Source organism: Carassius auratus, chromosome 37 (assembly GCF_003368295.1).
Source record: "Carassius auratus strain Wakin chromosome 37, ASM336829v1, whole genome shotgun sequence".
Classification (NCBI taxonomy): domain Eukaryota; kingdom Metazoa; phylum Chordata; class Actinopteri; order Cypriniformes; family Cyprinidae; genus Carassius; species Carassius auratus.
The window spans coordinates 10,737,072-10,755,798 of NC_039279.1; the positions used below are offsets into that span (position 1 = coordinate 10,737,072).

An 18,727-nucleotide genomic window follows, 5' to 3' on the forward strand; every position below is an offset into this window, starting at 1 on the left:
CCTAAATAGTGTTATACTCGTGACCTTTTTTTTTCTAGCATCTTTCATAAAATCAAAGTATTTCCTTCAATTATGATGTCATCTCTTTTCCTGTAGATTGCATTGTAATGAATCTTTACCAGTCTATTCGATCATGCTTTTCTTATAAATCCAGGCACTTCAGGAAATTGCAGGGATGGTCCAGACAGAAAAATAAATTGATTGATTTTCTTTTGACAGGGCTGATTAATATTTATATCAGCATCGACTCATTCAAATTAAGCACAGATGATCGTTCTCTGATGTCTGGAACCTTCAAGTTATTGTTCTGTGCGTCTTTTTTTTTTTTTTTGGAAAAACATATGCAAATATTTCTGTGCTTAATGTTTTATTTTATTGAATTCCCCAATTATTTTGTCAGTAAAATAATTGGCAGATGTCTGGCAGTATACATTTTTAAAAGAGTTTTATTAGCTGGTTATGTTTGTCTTGGCCTTCTCGTTGTGGCAGATGTGTGCACTGCTCTTTTGAGACATGTTATGTGTATGCTGTTAAACAAAATATTCGTTTTTGTGAAGAACTGATGAGACCTTGTCCCCCCATCATCTTGCCTCTCTTCCACTGTTTTGTCTACAGGGCATATCACCCACCGGACAGGGTCGACCCGAGTCCCCCGTTTACACCAACCTCCAGGAGTTAAAGATCTCTCAGTCGTCTCTCCCTCCCGTTCCCTCTTCCTCCCCTCTGCACGTCCTGGGCGACTGGGAAACGCACAAAGATACGAGTGGAAGAAACTTCTACTACAACCGCATGACTCAGGAGAGGACCTGGAAACCACCGCGCTCACGAGACAGTCGTGGGGACACTGGAGGGAACCCTGGAGACATGGAGGTAACATCCCACCCGGAACAATGCCAATTGAAAAGTCCATAATGGTCAACTTTGAAAATAATCTATCTTATTTCATCTGCAAAACACACCATCTTTGCATTGATGTAATAATGCTTATGTAAGTGTGACTGTGTGCCCACATGCTTGTGCATGTGAAAGTTTGAACTAGGCCAGAGTTGAAGTAGGTCTTCAGTCTAAATTTAAGCCTTTGAAAAATGCTGTTCAGATATTTAAGCTTCAAGAGACGGCTGACCCAGCTTTGCACAGACCCGAATGGAGCAACTTGCTCACTGCGAATATTACCATTATTACAGAGAATTGTTTGACACTAATGTTTCTGTGTGTTAAGTTGTTCTGGTTACTGTAAGAGCGGACATGTATGTCTGTGTTTACAAGAGGAACATGTTCAACCTGTTTTCCAAACTCATTTGAGACAGCCATATCTGAAGTTTCGATCTAAGTTTCACTCTTTCTATTATTCATAGCTGCCATCTAGTGGAAAAGTGGACATTTGGGCATAATAAAAGGGGGACATGCTATGTGTTGTTGTTTATATCAGTTAAAAAGTTATCTGATACAGATGCTCAACTTAGCATTAAATCAGTATTAAAGTGTTTTATTTGCTTTTTAATAATAATAATGACATTTATATTATTATTTTATATATATATATATATATATATATATATATATATATATATATATATATATATATATATATATATATATATATATATACTATTATTACAACTATCATCATTGTTTATTTAAAAAATAGGTTATAATGAAAATAATATTAATAATAATTTTTTTAATATAAATAAATATAATAACAATAATAATAATAATAATAATTATGTGTATTAAAAATGTGTTATTTTTGTAAATAATATTATTGTTTATTACTTGTTTTTATAAAAACAACTTTATTTATTTAATAATAATAATAATAATAATATAAAAATAAGTATAATACTTTTAAATATAATAAAATATAAAACATTTTTAACATTTTGTTGTTTTTCTCCAAAGCGACCATGCCATACTGTTGAAGCTGCGAATTGTTTCTTTTGAATGATTCTCTTGTCTTTCTGCCATTTTTTTCTCCCCTCATTGTATTGTCTCACTGTTATCGTTCAGCAGCATTTGTCCTCTGAGGAGAACTGTCCCAGCACACGCTCCAGTCAGTCAGACAGTCAGTACGGATCGCCCCCTAGAGGCTGGTCTGAGGAACTGGATGAACATGGCCACACACTCTATGTGTCTGAACACACTAATGAGAAGGTGCTGGAGAGAGCCGCTTACATACAGAAATCTCATTTTCTTACAGACGAGACACAGTGTAAGAAATATTTTCTCTTTGTTTGACAGTGGATCAAGCATGTGGACGAACAAGGGCGGCCGTATTACTACAACGCTGATGGATCACGCTCAGAGTGGGAGTTACCAAAAGTAAGTTAAACATTTGTGTTAAACCAGGACAGTAGGAGGTTTACTGGGAAAATCTAAAAGTGACCCTGATTCTCTCGCTGCTGGACACTGTTTATCTGACCACACGCTTCTCTTGTGGTCTCTTCTCTATTATTTTTGTGGCGACTCTCTGATTTTCTGTTTGCTTGCCCACTATATTTTGTGTTTCTCTCATCACTAATTGGTTTAAAACCAATTCAACCAAATCATTTTTCCTTCTTGTTTGTTCTCAGTATAATCTCTCTCCTCCGATCTCTGGAGAAGCTCCTAAGAGTCACAGTTTGGAAAGGAAGCAGCAGGAGCCCATTGTTCTGACCAAGTGGAGACACAGCACCTATGTTCTGGACATCAATGAGAAGGTACACGGCTATGTTGTTAAACATGGTCTACTCAATACAGTTCTCTTTTGTGTAAAATATATAAACTTACCATCCAAAGTTTGGGGTTGGCAGTTTTTGAAAGAAGTCTATTATGCTCACCAAGGCTTGATATAGGTGATCAAAATATAGTAAAAACAATAATGTGGCATATTTTTACAATTACAAATACATGTCAACACAGTAAACGTTTAACAAAAAAAAACAACAACATAAGAATGTATGAGAACGTAAGAACTGGATTTTTTTTAAAAGATATAAATAAATAAAATGTAATTTTAAATGTAACATGTTTCTTTTTTTTATGTGTGTATATTATTATTTTTGTATTTTTTTGTGAAGCACAATCAGTAGAGCATGGCACTGGTTGGCAATGGCAAGATAATGTGTTTGATTCCAAATTAAATAAAAAAAAAACTGGTAAAAATGTACACATTCAATGTAGTGTACATTTCTTTAGATAAAAGTGTCTGGCAAATGCATAAATTCAAATATATATACCCACATTACACAGACATGAATAAGAGATTGTTACAAAAAAACAAAAAATATCCTAGGTTAAAAAAGTGAAAGTGACGTGACATTCAGCAAAGTATGGTGACCCATACTCAGAATTTGTGCTCTCTATTTAACCCATCCGAAGTGCACACACACAGAGCATTGAACACACACACACACTGTGAACACACACCCGGAGCAGTCGGCAGCCATTTATGCTGCGGCACCCGGGGAGCAGTTGGGGGTTCAGTGCCTTGCTCAAGGGCACCTCAGTCATGGTATTGAAGGACTCTTTAACCATTAGGCCATGACTTCCCCACCATTAACCATTATTTCTGGCAATAATTTTGTTGTTATGGGGTTAGATTGCAATAACAAGTGTTAATACATTTTGTCATATAAATTTTTCCTTTGATGGCAAAGCTGAATTTTACTGAAAATTAGACCAACACATAATGAGTTGCTTTTACGTTTATTTTGTTTGGTTATGCCCTTTTTGGTGTTTATTGTTATTATTGACCAGCATGTGGCCTAAAATCTATTTAGGAATATGTCAAGATCTGATCATTTTTTCCTTCAGCCAGAAGCCAGTGAAGATTAACACAGATCAAATATATTTCCTCCAGGAGAGCACAATGCTTTTAACAGGCTTTAATCTTGTGCATTTTTTTTATGCATGTCTTTGTGTGTGTGTGTGTGTTTGTGAGAGAGAGAGAGAGAGAGAGAGAGAGAGAGAGAGAGAGAGCGAGTGCGAGTGCATGTGGTTTGTATTTTTATTTTCTTTCTGTATCATCTTTCTGTAAAGATGCTTAATGAAACAACCCTGATGTTATGTTGCTCTTGTGTCGCACAATGATTTTCATTCCAGCTTCCATTCAAAAACAGATGGTTCACCGTGAGCCGCCTCCCCAGGGGCTTCGGCCTATCACTGTTCAGAGAAGTTAGTCGCCTCATTACGCTGTAACCAATCAGATCTGATTTCTTCTCTTCACAAATTGAAATAGTTTTCAAGTGAATCCAGGAAACAAGCCAGCTTTGAGTTAATCAAAACCTGCTCAAAATGTGCACTTTATCATTGATACGTGATGTATCTGGGTGTCATGCTTATCTGTATGCTTGTGTCTGCCGCCTTTTTACTAACTCCTCATCGACTTGTTTTATTATTGACATGTCAACAAAATCCTGTCCATGTCCTTACAAATCATTAACGGCAAGACTAGAGATAACAGTGATTCTCACCATAGAAACACTGATATATCAGCCTTTTTCTCTGAGGAAATTCTTAACTGCCTTCAGAATGGGGTCTAACTTCTTTTTGTATTCATCCTATGACAGCCTCGGTTCTGAATGTTTAACGCCGCTCTTTTTCTGCGTTATAACTTGCAGGAGTCTGTAATTGCCAAACACTACTCTCCTGAATCAGACTCTTGCCCCTCTTCACCAAAACATCCCTCTGCCGTTAGTATACACACTAACCCCTGTGATTTTATGCATGCTCTTTTCAGTGTATTAACATTCAGTTCTCTTCTAAATGCATGTCGTCATCAAATCTAAATACTACTGCTTCTGTTATTTTGTATAATTTATACTAATATATATATATATATATATATATATATATATATATATATATACACATACTTGTTATAATAATATATAATAATATATTAATATTTTTTATTTTACTTACTTATTTTACCTTTTCATGTACTAAGCTCATTCTTCTGCTCTCTGTAGCCCTCAGAAAAGTGCGGTGTTCTCAATGTCACCAAGATCACCGAACATGGCAAGAAAGTCAGGTAAAAACTGCATCACTGAATATTGCCTTTGATTTTTTTTAATAGGCGTGGGGAAATAGATCAGCTAATGCCATTTTATTAAAATCATAATATTTATGCAGTAATATTAGTAGTACCAATTCAAGAACCAATTCTAACTATTAGCTAATTGCTTATTAGAATGCATATTATTAGCATACTGGCTGATTATTAGGACTTATAAAGCAAATATCAATGCTTTATTCTGCATGACCACGTTTTAGATCCATTAATCCTACCCCATGCCTAAACTTAACTACTTCCTTAAAGTAGCAAATTAAGAGTTTGAGGCTAAAGTTGTAGTTAATAGTTCGGTAACTAAAACTGAAATGTGACCTACAGTATATATTTTTAAAAGAAATTGTTTGGCCTCTAAAATTTGTTCATGCTACAAAGAATGAATGTATTGTGCTGCAATGAAAAATCTAAGCAAGGGTCATTTAAAAAACTTTTTTATTCCCTTTTTTAGTATCTCCGTTGATTTTTAGAATAGTGACACAGATGCATCTATTGTTTTTATTGTCCTGCAGGAAGAACTGGGCCTCTACCTGGACTGTCCTGCAGGGAACCTCTTTACTTTTTGCAAAGGGTCAGGGCAGTGGCACCAGCTGGGTATGTATTCATGCCGGGTTACAATGGCCTGTTCATCTGGGACAAATATGGAATTATTCTCTTGGAAATTCTTGGCCTTGCTCCAATTGACATGCTTTGCAGGATTCCCCATAGTCTACCTCAAATTTGCCTGCAGTTATGCAGGAGTGTATCATGCAAACTGCATCCACATTCAGTGCTCGCCAACAAGTGTAAACACAAAGAGGCTTACGTGCTTTTATGTGTAATCACTATTAATATTAGCTCTCTTGCTGATTTGTACCTCTCGCCTTCATTTATATCTCCCATGTGTGTTGTGAGTGTGTTTTCATGCGTCATCATCACTCTCTTTTCTGTTCTTTTCCTTTCTTCCATCTCTTCCCTGTCTCTTCAAAGTCGTACTGCCGCAATGGTTCCTTTCCTGAACTCCTCCTTTCATTGCTAAGTAACTGGAAGCATTCGATTAAGCCCCGCCCCGCGGTGCCCTATACAAACTGTAGACGCAGCCGGGCTTCCTCTGTACGTGTCAGCTTCTCTGGACAGAGTGAATCTGCTCTCGATGTGATCAGGGAACAGTTTTGCCTAGATTAACAGATTTCTGATTTGATAAACTCCATTAGATGGTTTTAAATAGGCTACATTTTTTAAATGAATAGTATGTATAATAGAAGTTCATTATTTAAATAATTATAAATGAGTAATAAGGTTGTACAATATGATGCAGATCTGTTTCAAGATCATCTGAGCAGGGCAGCTTGTCCCCCATTTAATTTGTGCACGTCCTACTTTCTGCCTGTGTGCCACATTTATCACCCCTGCTATGTGTTTGAAGTTCCTCCAACTAGAGAGAGTGATTTGAAAACTTTTACTATGTTAAATAACCAGAGTTAGTAAATAAAAAAAAATAAATGCATGCACTAAGAACCTTATGTTTGCTGGCATGCATGTCTGCACATTCCGACTAATTTATTTTTTTGCTGTTTGAATGTGTAAACATCCATATTATCACAATACACATTATGGAGCATAGCATTGTGCAAAGCAAAATGTGGGAATGCACTTTGCTAACCTAGGCCATAATAAATTATAAAACAGTGTTGTGTGTGCATCTAATATGCCAGTCTAACCTATTATTGTACATTTGGCACCCAGAACTAATTCACACGTAAAATGCTTTTGACCCAGGAACATTACTATGGTTTGTGTTTAACAGTACCGGACTAAAGAGAATCCTAAATAACTCCTGATGATTTACTTAGAGAGTGACAGGAGTTAAACGGAGATGTTCAATTCACCTTGTTTTTCAAGTTTGGAGGCTACCAGTCCAAACCAGAATTCACAGTGGACCTGCGAGGAGGTTCGGTCGACTGGGCATCCAAAGAAAAGTCCAGCAAGAAACATGTCATCGAGGTGAGAGTCAGCTGATTTTACGGTAGTATTTCTTTAAATCTTCAACATTGTTGGAAACACTTAAAGGGACAGTTCACACAAAGAAATGAATAGTCTATCATTTACTAAAACTCAGATACGAGTTTCTTTCTTCTGTTGAGCACAAAAGAAGATATTTTAAAGATTGTTGGTAACCAAACAGTTGACGGTAGCTATTGAGTTCACAGTATTTGTTAAATACAATGTAAGTCAATGGCTACCATCAGCTGTTTGGCCACCAACAGTCTTCAAAATATCTTCTTTTGTGCTCAACAGAAGAAAGAAACTCATACAGGTTTGAAACAACATGAAGGTGAGTAAATGATGACAGAATGTTAATGTTTTAACAATTCTGGTTAATTTACAATAATTACAGAACAGTTTCCTGGTGAATTAGTAGACAATAATAAAACATTAAGCCATGAGAGACTGTTAGTTACTGGTACGGATCAATCACAGTGCCTAGAAATCTTAACTGTGGCAAAATTACTGTATGACACATACATTCCTAGCTTATTTCTTTTATAAAACATGCTTTTTATTTAATTGCAGCTGCGTAACAATAGAAGACAACTGTGTTTAACAAATAGCTAATTTATTACTTATTTAGTACTAATTAAATTACATAAAGTTCTATAATACATTTAATCATCCTAATTGCATTATGATAACGATTGCCAAGTAACGTAACAACTATCCAATTACAATCCAAGTTTTCCAGGATTAACTACAAATATTTTTACTGTAACTGAATCTGTCCTGACTCCTGCCCTCTGACCCCGGCAGCTGAAGACACGAGTGGGCACAGAGCTGCTGATCCAGTCTGAGATTGACACTGTTATTAATGAATGGTTCAGAGCGCTTTCTGAGACCATCAACACACATGTGAGCGAAATACACACCCCACACTGCACAAAATGATGAAATGTACAGCATACACCGATGTTCAAAGGTACATTGCAATGAGAATGCATGTGTTGTAGGCTTGGGAGTCTGATGAGGCCATTGAAGAGGACATGCCCGAGTCTCCCGGTACTGAGAAACACGACAAAGAGAAAGACCCCCGAGACTCAAAGAAAAACAGAGGTACGGAAGGCATACATTTGTAAAAGAAATCACAACAACACAGGGTTTGATGAGTTGTGATGTATTTGTGCCCTCTAGTGAAGAACTCCAGTTTGGATTCGTCTGAGCAGAAGAAGACCAGAGTCAAACTGAAGAAGTTCCTCACACGGAGACCCACCTTGCAGGCTGTCAGGGATAAGGGCTACATAAAAGGTCAAATACACTGATATAAGCACATACTGTACAGCTTAAGTATTAGGAGTTTTGGTCTTTAGTGAATGATCTACATAGAAGACACCTCTGGTAACCCTTCTGTCTGTTCTCAGATCAGGTGTTTGGCTGCAGTTTGACTGCCCTGTGTCAGAGAGAAGGCACTTCCGTACCTCATTTTGTCAAGATGTGCATCGAGCACGTGGAGAATACAAGTTTGTTTCATCAATTGGATTGCTAATAAAATTTTTGATGTGTCATTGTAGGACTGCATTCACTTCCTGTCTAATTTCTCTGTATCTTTTTCTCAGGCTTGACTGTTGATGGCTTGTACAGAGTCAGTGGAAACCTGGCTGTCATACAGAAACTGCGCTTCGCAATCAATCACGGTAGGGAAGAACTGCTTCGTTCGGAATGTAGTTTCTTTTAAAATGATACAATCTCGCAAACAGCTCTCACACACCAGTGTCGTTATTGTTAGACGAAAATGAAAAATACATTTAAAATAAATGAATATTTTATTTTTAACAATAAAGTTTAAACAATCAGATGATTGTAGAAAATGATTGGGTAGCTCTTTACTTTAAGGTGTCCGTGCTACACGTTACATGTACTTACTATGTAATAATTAATTATGCATAATAACATGCACTAACCCTAAGCCAAACCTAAATTCTAACCTTACCATATAATAAGTGCATGTAGTTTATATGTTACTCAGTACTTAAATGTATAATTACACTGTAGCAAAGACACCTTAAAAGAAAGTGTTACCAGTTATTGAAAATCAGTCTGATGTTTGTGTCCGCAGCTTTGGTTTTTCCTCTCCGAACCATCATCATATGAAGGGTGTGTTTCTTTGTCTGCAGATGAAAAGGTGGATCTGGAAGACAATAAATGGGAGGACATCCACGTGACTACAGGTGCTCTGAAGATGTTTTTCCGGGAGCTTCCAGAGCCTCTGTTCACTTACGCATCCTTTAATGACTTTGTTGAAGCCATCAGTGAGTACTTTTATTTCTCTGTCTGTTAGATATCAGATTTAATGTGAGCTGCAAATGTGTGAGCGGCTCAGAAATGTTGTTTTGTATTTGTCTTCTATTAATTTCTTCAGATTCTCCTTTGCCCCATTTTAAACGAGGATTTAAAGGATTTTTAAAAGTTTAAAACAAATAAAAGCTTTGATGTAAAATGAAGATGAAGTATAAAATATTCTTCACTGTTTCTCGGTCACTAATCAAAAGAATTTGTGATACTTCTGTAAACTCCTTTGTACAAATGTTCTTGCTTTTTTTTTTTATGGACACCACTCCTGTTATAAAAATGTTTTCATGTTTATGAAAGAAGTCTCTTATGCTTACTGAGGTTACATTTATTTGATAAAAAATAGAGTAAAACAAGTCATATTGTGAAATATTATTGCAGTTTAAGACAGCTGTATTTTAATATCATTTTAATATATTTAAAAATGCTATTTTTCATGAGCCTTCATATATCATTATAGTATGGTGATTTGGTGATCAAGAAATATTTATTTCTATTACTAATGTCATGCTGCTTAATATTTTTGTGGAAACCGTGATGTTTTTTTTTTTTAATGAAAATCTATTAGAACGATATGAAAGTCTTTGCTGTCACTTTTGATCAGTTTAATGAATCGTTGCTTGATAAAAGTATTAATTTCTTTAGTGACCCCAAACTTTTGAACAGTAGTGTACAAAATGCTCTTTGAATATTCTTTTCGGTAAGGTTACAGAATGGACATTGCTTTTATTATTCTCCAAGAATACTAATAAAGCATCAGCCACAAGAGGGAGCAGTTTGACTTGGGAATCGTTTTTCTTCCCATTCCCAAACTTGGATCATCAGTAGCATGTCAATCGCATCCTAATCCTGCTTTTTTGATTTTGCGTACTTTTCAGAACACTCAGATTACAAGCAGCGAGTCCAGTCCATAAAAGACTTGCTCAAACAGTTGCCAAAACCCAATCAGGAAACAATGAAAGTGTTATTCAAACACCTGAAAAGGTAAGGAGTTACTCCTGTCGTTGTTTGAAATGAAACTTCAGTATGTTACTCACCGGCCCTTCATTGCAAGGATGGATTTGTCATTTTGAGTTAAAAGGCCTTTCTTTCCAAACCATCATCATTCATTATTGATTTAGGGCCATGCTGGTGTGTGTGATTGTTAGAGGTGAGGAGGGTGTGGTCGGGGCCTCTATCCAGTTATCTCACTGTATCCATTACTGGGACAGACCTGGAGACGAGCCAACTACATCATTATGAGAGAGAGAGAGAGAGGGACAGGAAGAGTCTGAAAGGAGGGTGTGCACCACATCCTACTGATGCATTGCCATTGGCACTGGGGTGTGATGCACGAGCCACAGAGAGAGAAAGAGAGTCGTGAGAAATATTAAGAGCAGGAGACTGACAGAGAGAGAACACGAAGGGCTCGCTGTCTGCGATTGTGATGCAGTAGGAATGTAATTCAGTTAGTTAACAGCCTGTGTAAACAGTTCTTGACTGTGACATCAACCTTGGGAGATGTGGAGAACGCAACTGTTATGTTGCTGATGCTCCAGGCTGTTTTAGGAGGTCTTGTGTAGTGTTGATCAGCATGAAGTGACATCCTCTTTGCAGCTCAAGACATGCCCATTTAGACAGGAAGAGACATGTAAAATGACCTCTTACTTTGTTGCTTACTAGGATTGCTCTGATATAAAAGATTTGGCCAATACTAAATTTATATACTATTTTGCCTGAATTTAAAAAAAAAATACGGTCAATAATTTTATGGTGAATTTAGGCATCACAACATTATAATGTATATTATGAAAAATAGAAATAAAAATATATTTTTTTATATTTATTTTTTTATGCTCACCAAGGCTGCTTTTGTTTGATCTAAAATACAGAAAAAAAGAGTAATATTGTGAAATATTATTATTAATATAAAAATCGCTGTTTTCTCATTTAATCTATTTTGAAATTCCTGTATTGCAAAGCTGAATTTTTAGCAGTCATTACTCACGTCCTTAGTGTCACATGACCTTTCAGAAATCACTTGCATATGCCGGTTTGGTGGTCAAGACACATTTCTGCTTAGTATTTTTACTGCTTAATATTTTTAGTTTTAGTTTTTTGATTAATAGAAAGTTTCAAAATAAAATTACTAATTAATTCAAATAGAAATCTAATCTATATTATAAATGTATTAGCTGGCACTATTGATCAATTTAATATGTCCTTCCTGAATAAGAGCTTCCGTTTCATTCAGAATTTCGAACAGTCGTGTATTTTAGCTTGCATCGTTTACTAGAGTGTTTGTAGGCATCATGCTGTTGTGATTCAAGAAGTGACTGGTGATATTATTTGATTGTAATTATGTAAAAAAAATATGTGATTGACCTGAATGGCGATAGGAGTCCCTATACTTGTAGATTTAGGTTTATGAAGCAACCTTTTATAACCATAAGCTGTTAACAGTACCTCTGTTATCACATCCATTCCAAATCTTAAAATAATGATGAGCTACAGAGCTGCTTCCTCAGTGGCAGGTGAGAGTCACATGAATCTTTAATCACGCCGGGCTTTCTTTAGGGAGTTGTCTTGTTCAGTCTGGTGAGGTCTGTCCGTTCTACCTTAATCTTGCTCTCAGCATCATGCAGGGCATTGGTCAAAGTGTCCAGAAAACTCTTATTTTCACACTACATATGGAGTGAATTATTTTCCCCGTGTTGTTGTATGAGAGTGCGCCTTACTGTGTAATTCTGAACATCATTCCAGATCTGAATTGAGTCTCAGTTGTAATTGCTATATCAAACACGCTCAATGACATTTGCCTTTGCCTCCATTTGCATTTAAATGGCTCTTGGTCTACTGTAACCCAGAATGGAGGACGGAGGCATAGCATTCCAGAAAAATGATGGTTTGACATTTGGCTGTTGTGGGGAAAAGGCATCTGTATTTGTGTATTTCTTTAAGCACAATACCCAAATATTTTTCCTAATGCAGAATCGCTGGCATTGAGCAGATTTGGCATTTTAATGTAGAGTGTGGTTACAGTGATGGTTACATTTTTAAGCATTTTACTGGAAAGAAAGACAAGACCCTTATTCTTTCTCTCTTTTTTTCAGAGTGATAGATCATGGCGAGGTGAACAGGATGACTACCCAGAGCGTGGCTATCGTGTTCGGCCCGACCCTGCTGCGGCCGGAGATCGAGACGGGCAATATGGCGGTTCACATGGTCTATCAGAACCAGATTGTAGAACTCATCCTTCTAGAGTATGAGAACATTTTTGGCAGGTAGAACATCTCTGAGTGACACCACCTGAGAATCAGTTCAGAGAACACGATGCCAGAAGTTTAATATCTTTACTATCCATCACCCAAAAATTGCACCACCGCTGTGGACCAAGCTTAATAGAGTATATAAACAAACCTGAGTGGATCTACTGTGACATATGACTGGATATAAGCGAAGAAAATGAATACAGAAAGGTTCTTTATGCACTTAATATTTTTTGAAGTTTTGAGGATTTACTTTTTTTTTTTGGGATCGTCATTCCTTGGCTTAGAATAAGCTTGATGGACCTTTGGACAATTATGGATGGTCAACAGTCTCCATTATGCACTCTTTTTTTTTTTGAGAAATGGGAATATTTCTAATAATTGGACACTGGAATGGACTTTATCTTGGCCAGTATTGACGACTAGAATGAAAGCGGACGCTTTCAAGTCTCACCAGATTGAGTTCTTTGCAGTGAAGTGTACAAAAGTAAAACTGATTGTGCGGTTTGATTTATTCAGACACGTAACTGACTTGTATCTGGCCTCCCGAGGGCTCAGAGTTTTTGTTTTCTTCATTTTTTTTCCTGTGGAATAAGCTGAAAGTGCACTGTATTAGGAAACAGTATTATTTGACAATGACTACTGACCTGCGGATAGTGGGGTCGATTTAATTGGACAATGATTAATAGTCAGTATTAGGACAGGAATCCTGTTTCAAATCGGATAGACTCTTGTTTTGTTTTTTTCTCCATATCCACCCATGTTTGCCCTCCATCCACACCTCCCGGAAAAGTTTACTGGAAAGACCGTGCGCCTTTTTCCTTTAGGACTTCATGCGACTGGATAACAGACATGCTCATCACATCCTTTTAATGAGAAGACCCTCCCTTTAATGAAATATCAAGACTTTCACGTGTTTGAGGTCAAGCCTGTGTTGTTTCCTTGAAATAAATGGCCGTGTTGTGCTGAATTGTGTAACAGTATGCAGAGAACCAGATTGTTTTTCAGATGTGAAGCCAATGTGTCGTGTTGAGCTCTCAAGAACAGTCAGAGATCTCGTCTCTAACCCGTGTAGCTCTCAAGGCTTACAGGAAAAAGAAAGGTGAGATGCTTAGATCGGCATTTAGGCCTTACATGGTTTCAGATCAATACAGAATATTCATCTCCTGTTTCCTGCTCTGGCCCTCGATGGAAAGGAGCTCGATAACAAATGGACAGGATGGTACTGGAAGTAGTACTGCGGTTAGTGTTAACTGAAGGTACGCATGGAAAACGCAATCTCGGTCTTGTTTTTAACCAAATTCAGAAAACATATGTACAGATTAATTCAAAAAGAACTTGAACCTGTTGTACAAAAAAAAAAAAAATGCCATTAATGAAGTGTGATGAAGTTGTGTGTCAATCAATAACAAGTGAAAAGATCTAATTTTGTTGATGTACAGATGAAGGATATGAGTATTAGGTGGGACGGGGCAGGGGTGATGTCATCACGGATTTGTGAGCTGCACACTTTGAATGTAATTTTCAGACTAACTGCTGTTTCTGAAATTGACGTCTAATCCTTATTAAAAAAGACAAAACTCATGGATAATATTAAAGTGATGATGCCTGAGTTATTAGTCTAGTGTTTATTTGCATTCGTGTGTCGCCATTCATCTCAATATAGCAGGAACTGATTAATATGGAATGATGCGGGGAACGTTTCCTTCCTTTTAATACAATGATAAAAAAAAAAAAAAAAAAATCCTGTTCATTTGAGCAGATTGTGCAGCACTTTTCTGTATTTTTAAACCTTTAGTCGGTAGCTTCAGTAAAACACTGTAGTAATTAGTTTGATTTAAATCACCTTTTAGTAAAATATTATATTTTTATGGTTTTGGGTTAGCTTTATATAACCCACTCTGTTTTTCTAGACCGGAATCTATGAAAAAGTGACATGGAAAATGACAGAATAGTGACTGGGTGGAGATCAAATCAGACTCCTACTTGAAACCAGGAGCTAAAACGAGCAAGACTTTCCAAATGAGAAAACAATTAGCTCATATCCATAATTCATAGCTCTGACCACACTCTGCTTCAGCCAGGGCCCCAGAGGTGTCTGAATTGCACACCATATGCTCCTGCGTGTCTGTGGGGCAAAGGTGCCAGGAAAGCCCCTGGTCTTGTGTGTCCGTGGAGGCCAAAGTGTGGTGAGGAAATCTGATCAAGCCATTATGACCCATAAAACATTCATGACTTTGATTCTTCTCTCTCTCCTTCTCTCTCTTTCTCTCTCTATGTGTGTCATTTTCTGTGTTGCGTCTTCTTGGCACCTGATCAGTACGAGTGACAGACTCTGACCGACCAAGAGCATGTTTGTGCCTAAAACGTTTAAGACTGAGGACTTTCATAAATATAATTGAATCTTCTCTGGATTTGCTTCTTGAGGGATCCGTTTTCATATCTGCGTTTTGGAGCCCCAACTAAACTGAGTAATTGTGTTCATTAAAACAAACGTAGAAACATTTCACGCATTTGCTGCTCTGTGCAACATCCCTGAAGTGCTGTAAGTTAAGATCTAGAGAAAAAGAAGAAATAAGCCAAATTTTCTAATCGTGCATCTTTGACAGCAACACAACTTGGAATAATTTGCATGTATGAAGAGAGCAGATGAAATTATTTTATTTGACAGGGTTACAACATTTACAGGGCTTCATATAAAGGTAAACTGTTTTTGTGGGCTGTAAATCTGTATGCATGCAGCCTGAATGACATTTATTGGGATGTCCTGGCAGCTGATAAGAGTCTGTCTGCTGTTACTTTAAGCTTTAAGTGTAGTAGAATGTGATATTATCAGGGTTCGAGATACCTCTTGTGCAAAATAATTGACCATTAATGCAAACATTGCACAGAGATGTAAACCACGCCGGATGATGCCGAAATCCATTTCCTCTTTCTAATTGGTTTTTATAAGGCAACTGTGTAAATATTGATGGTACTTTCATGTAAAGTTGTGCTTATTCCTCACTTGAGACACTCCTGAGGCTCCTGTGCGTAAATGCTCCATTTACAGAGTCTTTGCAAATACCATCTCAAGTATCCTTTAAAATAAACCCCAAATGCACACGGGCATTGGCTAAAATAATCATAGGAGTACTTCAAATGATACCTGCCCATGCTTCGGTATTAATGAAGTTCACTTGGTTGGACTTGATTGTTTGTGCTTTGGGAAATTCAATGCATTTTAAATAGACACCTGCTTGTGGGATTTACATAAGGTAATTGCACAAAGCTGGAAATAGTATGTCTGCAATAGGGCCGTTCCTTCTTCTCGTGCACTAATACAATCAACCCCATTAAATAGGCCGTAAATATGGAGCTGCTGTATCATACGAGTCTGACAGATAATGGACCCCTCTGCATGCCCATTTACATTTACTATCCTGGGTGAAGCCTGATTGGTTTATTTGTACTCCATCATCTGACCCAGCATTAAGAGCTTGTAAATTTTGCAGGAGAGAACACCTGAAGAACCCTGTCTAGAGTTTAATAGAGTGTGTGTGTGTCAATATGCAAAAATGGGTCATTATGCAAAATGGGCACCTCTTCCAGAGTGCCAAATAAGAAGTTCTCTTTTTTGCAAGATTTTAAAAAAAATCTGTCCAACAAATAATATTTCAGTGTTCACATATGCACTGTTCCAAAGACTGCTTTGGGGAATGATGCCTCAAATGTAACAAGACTGTTATTTGTTATTTTCTTTTAATGTCAAATTTAATAGTGACAGTGCTGTAGAAAGTAATAAGAAAACAACAAAATGCTAGGTTTTATTTCCATAATTTTGTTCACGTGAAAATGTGCATATTTGCTAAAAAGACATTCTACTAAACAAATAAAAAGAAAAAATTTCAAATATTATTTAAACAATTTATTCATAAAATGCGTTTTCCGATGCATTTAGAAAAATGTTCACAGCAGCACAAGTTTGCATCAAGTATTTGTTGTAATATATAATAGATAATATTTGCTCTGTTGTCAAAAGGTTAGAAAATGTACCATTTATGTACTGATGTGTTTAAGGTACTAATATACATTATTTAGGGGTAAATAAGATGCAAATGTGTACCTTTTGACAGCTTTTTCTAAGAGTGTAGCTTTTTATATCTTTGTACCTCATTTACTCCTAAATGGCACATATTAGTCCCATAAAGTTACATACTGTATTATACTTAAAAAGCACATTAATATTTTGAAAGTGCTTATAGTGTATATTTGTACCTTTTGAAAGGGTACTGCTCCAGTGACAGTTTGTGATTTAACAAATTACACACATTTTGTAAAATGACTCTTAGGATGTCTTAAAAGAAGACAAGGGTAGACAGGAGTTGGATTCGAAAGTTTAATGAGAAGCTAAGAGCTCTACAGCTTTATAACTGCACATAAACGCATCCAGAGTAAAGACAGTGAAACCCTTTAAAGCCATGCTTGTGTATTAAACTGACAGTAATTTAAAAGCAATGCCCTCTTCACTAGTCTCTGGTGATTCGGTCTCTCTCCACCCGTTAATTAGTTTGTCTCCAACTGCTGATTTAGCCTTGGTGTCCTTGCAGAAAGCCATGTGGTGGGTCTCTTTTACAAGCGGTTTAATTCTGTTCAGGCCCTTGGAGTGGTGTTAGACCCCGTCAGCAGCTTATTAGCATGTGTGCCTTCTAGCAGAGCCCCCGCTTCTCCTAAGGCTTAATAATATGTGTTTCTTCAACTAACATCCTTATTAGTGCTACTAAGTGACAATCACACTTATAAATAGTGCTGTGTGCTTTTTAATTAAGGTCTATGAAATCATAGGCTTGATGTGCGAGCGTGTGTGTGCATGTGATAAATGAGGGGTGTTCGCGCCAATGTTATGACTGCTGATCTTCTGCGTTTTCCTCACACACATACACATTCTTCACACCTTGCTCTTGATGATTTATGATCTGAGGTGCAGCATCCTCTTTACAGTGAAGCTTTGCTAAGAAGATACCAGCAGCTCCAGAGATACAGGCCTGTAATGTTAAACATCAGTTAGGTTGTTGCCTACTCATACATGCAGCATTTCCCTTTGGAATTTGTATGCTTAAACAGGCCGTCCTTTGTCACTGAAGGGGATGTGAGAGGGATCTATCTCATTTTTATTTTATTTGTATCCATACTGTGGAGGTCAATGGCTACAAGCAACCTTTTGGTTACCCATATTCTTCAAAATATTTGTGTACAAAAGAAAGAAACTGGAACAACTGACCATTTAAACAAAACCACAATGCTTTTACACACACACACATACATACATACATACATACATACATACATACATACATATATATATATATATACTCTCCTAATTAGGAACACCATACTAATACGGTGTTTGACCCCCTTTCGCTTTCAGAACTGCCTTAATTTTACGTGGCATTGATTCAACAAAGGTGCTGAAAGCATTCTTTAGAAAAGTTGGCCAATATTGATAGGATAGCATCTTGCAGTTGATGGAGATTTGTGGGATGCACATCCAGGGCACGAAGCTCCCGTTCCACCACATCCCAAAGATGCTCTATTGGGTTGAGATCTGGTGACTGTGGGGGCCATTTTAGTACAGTGAACTCAGTCATGTTCAAGAAACAAATTTGAAATGATTCGAGCTTTGTGACATGGTGCATTATCCTGCTGGAAGTAGCCATCAGAGGATGGGTACATGGTGGCCATAAAGGGATGGACATGGTCAGAAACAATGCTCAGGTAGGCGGTGGCATTTAAACGATACCCAATTTACAACTAAGGGGCCTTAAGTGTGCTAAGAAAACATCCCCCACACCATTACACCACCAGCAGCAGCCTGCACATTGGTAACAATTCAATTCAAACTCTGACTCTACCATCTGAATGTCTCAACAGAAATCGAGACTCATCAGACCAGGCCACATTTTTCCAGTCTTCAACTGTCCAATTTTGGTGAGCTTGTGCAAATTATAGCCTCTTTTTCCTATTTGTAGTGGAGATGAGTGGTACCCGGTGGGGTCTTCTGCTGTTGTAGCCCATCCGCCTCAAGGTTGTGCGTGTTGTGGCTTCACAAATGCTTTGCTGCATACCTCAG

General features: G+C 37.2%; 1 protein-coding gene across 11 annotated transcripts in view; it reads left to right on the forward strand.

Moving 5' to 3' along the window:
• LOC113056167 (rho GTPase-activating protein 12-like) overlaps positions 1 to 14,230 on the forward strand; it is a 42,406-nt gene extending 28,176 nt beyond the window's left edge. For 2 of the 11 annotated variants that reach the window (XM_026222721.1, XM_026222732.1), the window contains 17 exons: positions 616 to 870; positions 2,011 to 2,154; positions 2,242 to 2,322; positions 2,574 to 2,699; positions 4,084 to 4,155; positions 4,953 to 5,014; positions 5,563 to 5,644; positions 6,020 to 6,142; positions 6,932 to 7,033; positions 7,838 to 7,936; positions 8,035 to 8,137; positions 8,216 to 8,329; positions 8,443 to 8,541; positions 8,638 to 8,715; positions 9,196 to 9,330; positions 10,249 to 10,354; positions 12,463 to 14,230. In XM_026222721.1, coding sequence (XP_026078506.1) covers positions 616 to 870; positions 2,011 to 2,154; positions 2,242 to 2,322; positions 2,574 to 2,699; positions 4,084 to 4,155; positions 4,953 to 5,014; positions 5,563 to 5,644; positions 6,020 to 6,142; positions 6,932 to 7,033; positions 7,838 to 7,936; positions 8,035 to 8,137; positions 8,216 to 8,329; positions 8,443 to 8,541; positions 8,638 to 8,715; positions 9,196 to 9,330; positions 10,249 to 10,354; positions 12,463 to 12,637 — 1,956 coding nt within the window. In that variant the 3' untranslated portion in view covers positions 12,638 to 14,230. Of the gene's footprint in view, positions 1 to 615; positions 871 to 2,010; positions 2,155 to 2,241; positions 2,323 to 2,573; positions 2,700 to 4,083; positions 4,156 to 4,601; positions 4,674 to 4,952; positions 5,015 to 5,562; positions 5,645 to 6,019; positions 6,143 to 6,931; positions 7,034 to 7,837; positions 7,937 to 8,034; positions 8,138 to 8,215; positions 8,330 to 8,442; positions 8,542 to 8,637; positions 8,716 to 9,195; positions 9,331 to 10,248; positions 10,355 to 12,462 lie in introns of all 11 variants that reach the window. The other 9 variants (XM_026222722.1, XM_026222723.1, XM_026222724.1 and 6 more) reach the window with 9 other exon arrangements.
• Positions 14,231 to 18,727: the final 4,497 nt, after the last annotated feature.